This window comes from Oncorhynchus nerka, linkage group LG2 (genome assembly GCF_034236695.1).
Source record: "Oncorhynchus nerka isolate Pitt River linkage group LG2, Oner_Uvic_2.0, whole genome shotgun sequence".
NCBI lineage: Eukaryota > Metazoa > Chordata > Actinopteri > Salmoniformes > Salmonidae > Oncorhynchus > Oncorhynchus nerka.
In genome coordinates, this window is record NC_088397.1 from 47,994,382 (window position 1) to 48,001,889 (window position 7,508).

Here is a 7,508-nt window from a genome sequence, read left to right on the forward strand (position 1 = left end):
TAAGTCATTTAGCAGACGCTCTTATCCAGAGCGACATACAAATTGGTGCTTTCACCTTATGACATCCAGTGGAACAGCCACTTTACAATAGTGCATCTAGGTCTTTTAAGGGGGGGGTGAGAAGGATTACTTTATCCTATCCTAGGTATTCCTTAAAGAGGTGGGGTTTCAGGTGTCTCCGGAAGGTGGTGATTGACTCCGCTGTCCTGGCGTCGTGAGGGAGTTTGTTCCACCATTGGGGGGCCAGAGCAGCGAACAGTTTTGACTGGGCTGAGCGGGAACTGTACTTCCTCAGTGGTAGGGAGGCGAGCAGGCCAGAGGTGGATGAACGCAGTGCCCTTGTTTGGGTGTAGGGCCTGATCAGAGCCTGGAGGTACTGAGGTGCCGTTCCCCTCACAGCTCCGTAGGCAAGCACCATGGTCTTGTAGCGGATGCGAGCTTCAACTGGAAGCCAGTGGAGAGAGCGGAGGAGCGGGGTGACGTGAGAGAACTTGGGAAGGTTGAACACCAGACGGGCTGCGGCGTTCTGGATGAGTTGTAGGGGTTTAATGGCACAGGCAGGGAGCCCAGCCAGCAGCGAGTTGCAGTAATCCAGACGGGAGATGACAAGTGCCTGGATTAGGACCTGCGCCGCTTCCTGTGTGAGGCAGGGTCGTACTCTGCGGATGTTGTAGAGCATGAACCTACAGGAACGGGCCACCGCCTTGATGTTATTTGAGAATGACAGGGTGTTGTCCAGGATCACGCCAAGGTTCTTAGCGCTCTGGGAGGAGGACACAATGGAGTTGTCAACCGTGATGGCGAGATCATGGAACGGGCAGTCCTTCCCGGGAGGAAGAGCAGCTCCGTCTTGCCGAGGTTCAGCTTGAGGTGATGATCCGTCATCCACACTGATATGTCTGCCAGACATGCAGAGATGCGATTCGCCACCTGGTCGTCAGAAGGGGGAAAGGAGAAGATTAATTGTGTGTCGTCTGCATAGCAATGATAGGAGAGACCATGTGAGGTTATGACAGAGCCAAGTGACTTGGTGTATAGCGAGAATAGGAGAGGGCCTAGAACAGAGCCCTGGGGGACACCAGTGGTGAGAGCACGTGGTGAGGAGACGGATTCTCGCCACGCCACCTGGTTGGAGCGACCTGTCAGGTAGGACGCAATCAAGCGTGGGCCGCGCCGGAGATGCCCAACTCGGAGAGGGTGGAGAGGAGGATCTGATGGTTCACAGTATCGAAGGCAGCCGATAGGTCTAGAAGGATGAGAGCAGAGGAGAGAGAGTTAGCTTTAGCAGTGCGGAGCGCCTCCGTGATACAGAGAAGAGCAGTCTCAGTTGAATGACTAGTCTTGAAACCTGACTGATTTGGATCAAGAAGGTCATTCTGAGAGAGATAGCGGGAGAGCTGGCCAAGGACGGCACGTTCAAGAGTTTTGGAGAGAAAAGAAAGAAGGGATACTGGTCTGTAGTTGTTGACATCGGAGGGATCGAGTGTTGGTTTTTTCAGAAGGGGTGCAACTCTCGCTCTCTTGAAGACGAGAGGGACGTAGCCAGCGGTCAGGGATGAGTTGATGAGCGAGGTGAGGTAAGGGAGAAGGTCACCGGAGATGGTCTGGAGAAGAGAGGAGGGGATAGGGTCAAGCGGGCAGGTTGTTGGGCGGCCGGCCGTCACAAGACGCGAGATGTCATCTGGAGAGAGAGGGGAGAAAGAGGTCAGAGCACAGGGTAGGGCAGTGTGAGCAGAACCAGCGGTGTCGTTTGACTTAGCAAACGAGGATCGGATGTCGTCGACCTTCTTTTCAAAATGGTTGACGAAGTCATCTGCAGAGAGGGAGGAGGGGGGGGGGGGAGGGGGAGGAGGATTCAAGAGGGAGGAGAAGGTGGCAAAGAGCTTCCTAGGGTTAGAGGCAGATGCTTGGAATTTAGAGTGGTAGAAAGTGGCTTTAGCAGCAGAGACAGAGGAGGAAAATGTAGAGAGGAGGGAGTGAAAGGATGCCAGGTCCGCAGGGAGGCGAGTTTTCCTCCATTTCCGCTTGGCTGCCCGGAGCCCTGTTCTGTGAGCTCGCAATGAGTCGTTGAGCCACGGAGCGGGAGGGGAGGATCGAGCCGGCCTGGAGGATAGGGGACATAGAGAATCAAGGGATGCAGAAAGGGAGGAAGAGGAGGGTTGAGGAGGCAGAATCAGGAGATAGGTTGGAGAAGGTTTGAGCAGAGGGAAGAGATGATAGGATGGAAGAGGAGAGAGTAGCGGGGGAGAGAGAGCGAAGGTTGGGACGGCGCGATACCATCCGAGTAGGGGCAGTGTGGGAAGTGTTGGATGAGAGCGAGAGGGAAAAGGATACAAGGTAGTGGTCGGAGACTTGGAGGGAGTTGCAATGAGGTTAGTGGAGGAACAGCATCTAGTAAAGATGAGGTCGAGCGTATTGCCTGCCTTGTGAGTAGGGGGGAAGGTGAGAGGGTGAGGTCAAAAGAGGAGAGGAGTGGAAAGAAGGAGGCAGAGAGGAATGAGTCAAAGGTAGACGTGGGGAGGTTAAAGTCGCCCAGAACTGTGAGAGGTGAGCCGTCCTCAGGAAAGGAGCTTATCAAGGCATCAAGCTCATTGATGAACTCTCCGAGGGAACCTGGAGGGCGATAAATGATAAGGATGTTAAGCTTGAAAGGGCTGGTAACTGTGACAGCATGGAATTCAAAGGAGGCGATAGACAGATGGGTAAGGGGAGAAAGAGAGAATGACCACTTGGGAGAGATGAGGATCCCGGTGCCACCACCCCGCTGACCAGAAGCTCTCGGGGTGTGCGAGAGCACGTGGGCGGACGAAGAGAGAGCAGTAGGAGTAGCGGTGTTGTCTGTGGTGATCCATGTTTCCGTCAGAGCCAAGAAGTCGAGGACTGGAGGGAGGCATAGGCTGAGATGAACTCTGCCTTGTTGGCCGCAGATCGGCAGTTCCAGAGGCTACCGGAGACCTGGAACTCCACGTGGGTCGTGCGCGCTGGGACCACCAGATTAGGTGGCCGCGGCCATGCGGTGTGGAGCGTTTGTATGGTCTGTGCAGAGAGGAGAGAACAGGGATAGACAGACACATAGTTGACAGGCTAGAGAAGAGGCTACGCTAATGCAGAGGAGATTGGAATGACAAGTGGACTACACGTCTCGAATGTTCAGAAAGTTAAGCTTACGTAGCAAGAATCTAATTGACTAAAATGATTAAATGATACAGTACTGCTGAGGTAGGCTAGCTGCGTTGTTGACACTACCCTAATCAAGTCGTTCCGTTGAGTGTGAAGTTTCTACAATGCTGCTTTTCGGGGGCTAGCTGGCTAGCTAGCAGTGTTGGTTACGTTACGTTGCGTTAGGAGAACGACAATAGCTGGCTAGCTAACCTAGAAAATCGCTCTAGACTACACAATTATCTTTGAAACAAAGACGGCTATGTAGCTAGCTATGTAGCTAGCTACGATCAAACAAATCACACCGTTGGGACTGTAATGAAATGAAATGAAAATGTGATACTACCTGTGGAGCGAAGCGGAATGCGACCGGAATGCGAAAGTTCTATTCCGTAGACGTTGGCTGGCTATTGGCTAGCTAGGAGTGTCTCCTACGTTAAGGACGACAAAATAGCTGGCTAGCTAACCTCGGTAAATTAAGATAATCACTCTAAGACTACACACTCTAACTACACAATTATCTTGGATACGAAGACAGCAAAGACAACTATGTAGCTAGCTAATACTACACTAATCAAGTCGTTCAGTTGAGTGTGATAGTTACTACAGTGCTACGGTAGCCGGTGAACGTATGCTAGCTGGCTAGCTGCTAGGCAGATAGGAGGACGACGAAATACGATAATAACGCAATTATCACTCTAAGACTCCACACTCTAAACTACACAATTATCTTGGATACGAAGACAGCAAAGACAACTATGTAGCTAGCTAACACTACACTAATCAAGTCGTTCAGTTGAGTGTGATAGTTACTACAGTGCTACGGTAGACGGTGAACGTGTTGGGCAGATAGGAGACGACGAAATACGATAATTACGCAATTATCTTTGATACAACGACGACTATGTAGCTAGCTAAGAAGAAATTGCTAAGATTAGACAAATCAGACCGTTGTACTATAATGAAATGTAATGAAAAAGTTATATAACCTGCAGACCGAAGCGCGGATGCGACCGGCAGATCGCATCCGCGATTATATTTAATCTCAGATGTATGAAAATAGATTTTTACTCAAACAAACCCATTCATTCACATACTTTACACAAACTGCCTATAGCAGTCCAACGTGTGCCAGATCAAGGTCTCACTTGGGAAAGCATTCTTCCTAACTCAATAGGACTTCCTGGTTAAATAAAATATGATGTAACAGCGCATGTTTCATCCACACCCATACATACACCCTCACACACCTTTTTCCATCACACATTGTACATTACTTACCGTTCTCTATTCTGCTCTAACACTTCCCTATATTGTTATATTCTTACTCCATCGGTGAAGCTTAAACACAAAAACATGCCTTATGCATTTATGGTCATATACAAGCCTCACCCATTTTAGAGTAACTTATCTTTAGATGAAGTCGCTCCGCAGAACAAAGGAAGCAAGGAGGAAATACCTAAAAAGTGTCTGACCTCTAGCCCAGAAACACAATTACAGGGGCCAGACATGCCTGTTGCCTACCGTATGCTATTGGAGAGCAATAAAACAACACTGAAACTGACCATATAATCATGCTCGTGGACCATTAGATACTGTGCAAATGGATTACCATTAGAACATTGTCACTTGACCTTCAAAATATGTCTATAAATGACTGGATCATAAAGCAAACTAGACATGTCATAAGTCATGTGTCATAATGATTCAAATTGGCAACATTGATGATTGACCCAAAAACGTTAAGAGAATCAAACATTGAAGACCCACATGTACAAGAGCATTGCACCCTGGTGATAAAACAGGGGTACAGCAGAAAAACAAGATTCACCAAAAACAGCTTCACAGGATTGTGATAACTACACATGGAAAAAGGCTTTTGAATGGACCAGTAAATTATGTTAGTCTGAGTCATGAAAACCTCATTACTGTGACCACATTGTTATGGAACAACACTCTTCTTCAGAATGTGAAACATATGTGGACTGGATAATGAAGGGGAATGCCTCAATACAGTCTTTCAGCCTGGTAAACCATTTATTCAAGTATTTCCAACTCAGACAGCTTTTGTATTTTATTTTTTTTACATTAAAAAAAGTTGACTAGTGCAGGTCTGGCCTCCAATCATAGAGGCAGACTTAGATATGATAACATTACAACATGAAAATGGTCAACATATACAGTACAGTGGGAATTCCTAAACCTTCCCCTGATCTTGCTACCTTTCTTTCACACACACACTTCTCTACATCACAGAAGGCAGAACGTTTAACTCTATCTACTCCTCCTCCCCTTTCTTTTTGTCCGCAACATAACTCAGGTGGTCTGTCGACAGCTTCTGAGTGTAGTCAGACATCCCACCCATTCTTTCAGAGGAACACTAGCGTTCAGGATGGAGCGGTTGTAGTGATGTGTCTTTTCTGCGTTAGACCACCCTCCCAGTGGGATTCACACCTCAAAGAGGATGACAGGGAAATCTACATGGATCCGGGGGTGGTTTAGCTTCACAATTCCCTGCAAACAGATAACAATATCCACTCTATTAATTATAAACAACACCCATGGGTAACTGGAAACATTTCCAACACTGTCAGTCTGAGACTTTCACAAGTGTACATCCAATCAGCTCACCTGAGGTATGAGGTTCTTCTGAATCCTCTTCAGCTTGGACCTCTTCCGGCCATTTTTTGTCACTACAGTCTCTTCATAGAACTCATGAGCCAGGTCCCCATCCTCATCATAGTAGAGAGAGCTATCAACATAAATAAAAAATGAGCGGAATGGAAAGCGTTTGACTCATTTAAGGATCTACCCTGTGGTTGGTAGATATATACATATATTTTACCTTTATTTAACAAGGCAAGTCAGTTAATAAGAACAAGTTCTTATTTTCAATGACGGACTAGGAACATTGGGTTAACAGTCTTGTTCAGGGGCAGAACGACAGATTTTTACCTCGTCAGCTCGGGGATTCAATCTCGCAAACATTAGGTTACTAGTCCAACGCTCTAACCACTAGGCATACATTTTTATTGCATTTACCACACAGTATTACCTCCTCCTTGTGAAAATAAATGGGGTTGCTTTTCTGGTCCCTTTGAGCCGGGCAACAGAGTGATCTTCTTGCCCCTCACTGCCCGAATCCCCTCCAGCTCCCGAACCAGCAAATGGCCAAGCACCTTTCACCTTGGATCCACTGCCTCCCATCTTCAGTGGTGGGACATTATCCCTTGTCACAGAAAACTCCTAGGCAACGATTATATGAGCTGGCCAACCAGTCAGTTTTCTACTGGTTTGGATCTGAAAGCAAGAAGCCATAGGTACTGTTGCTTTAGCTAGCCTAATAATGCTACCACACTGACCAAACGCTGCAAACAATATCTAGCTACTAAGCAAGCTATTAAATAGATAGGTTACCTAGCTAGCTCCAAAAGGTAACTTAGCTAACTACGTTAGCAAACGAGGTTGCCCTAGATGGCTAACGTCAAGTAGCTTGCTAGCTAACACTGTTCACTGCAGTTAGTTAAGTTTGATAAATATTGCAAATATATTTAGTAGAGCTTTCAAACTGCTAACGTTAACCAAAGCTAGCTAGCTATCCCTACAGTCTGTTAGCTAAACTTCGCCCGCATAATAAACCGTTAGCTAGCAAGCTAAACTAGCTTACGTTAGCTAGCTCAATTTGCCAGCTAACCATTTATAGTGACAGCATTTATAGAAACATATTTATTCTTTTAGCGACGTGGCTTCTATCCAGGGTTCAGTGCTCACTTGGATTCCTCCCTCCTTTGCGTAACGTTACGGTAGTGTTTTCTCAAATATAGCCAATTTGTCTAGCTAGCTAGCCACAGATCCCAAACGACAAGTACACACTGTGACTCTGGTCTGAAAGAACGGAAACGGTTGGTCAGCTCACCTTGCACATGAGTCACAGCAATAATGTAGCTAGCAGTACTGCACACCACTGTGATGTTTATATACATATATATATATCAGTATCAGTGGCACACCATCCCAAGGACATTAATAATGGGTACTTTCTGTGTTAACTCCTCCTATCTACAGTTCTTGACTTGGACTGAAATAGGTGCCTGCACCCATTTTGGGTGCCGGTACATTTTACATTTAAGTGCAGGAGCACCACAATACTTTTGAGTTAATATTCTATAAAGAGGAACAGGAGCTCAAGTAGTATAACATTTTAGATGCTGGTACTCAGCTCCAGTGAGCTCCTGCCCAAGTCAATCACTCCCTATCCATAACTGCCAAGTGGGGAAATCATTCCCATGAATAGCACTGTTTAGCTAATGAATATCATCCCAATAGCATACCCCCACTACCAAGACATG

At 46.9% G+C, this 7,508-nt stretch overlaps 1 protein-coding gene across 2 annotated transcripts; it reads right to left on the bottom strand.

Annotated features, from left to right (window-relative positions):
* Positions 1 to 5,177: 5,177 nt before the first annotated feature.
* Positions 5,178 to 7,061, bottom strand: LOC115136477 (tumor suppressor candidate 2-like). 2 transcript variants are annotated; one of them, XM_029672058.2, is made up of 4 exons: positions 6,931 to 7,061; positions 6,215 to 6,459; positions 5,791 to 5,911; positions 5,178 to 5,673 (listed from the first exon to the last, which is right to left on the bottom strand). In XM_029672058.2, exons 2-4 carry the CDS (start codon positions 6,364 to 6,366, stop codon positions 5,608 to 5,610), a joined length of 339 nt encoding a protein of 112 aa, XP_029527918.1. In that variant the 5' UTR covers positions 6,367 to 6,459; positions 6,931 to 7,061; the 3' UTR covers positions 5,178 to 5,607. The 2 variants fall into 2 exon arrangements, with proteins under 2 accessions (XP_029527918.1, XP_064883149.1); XM_065027077.1 differs by having other exon boundaries at positions 6,215 to 7,061.
* Between the last annotated feature and the right edge of the window lie 447 nt (positions 7,062 to 7,508).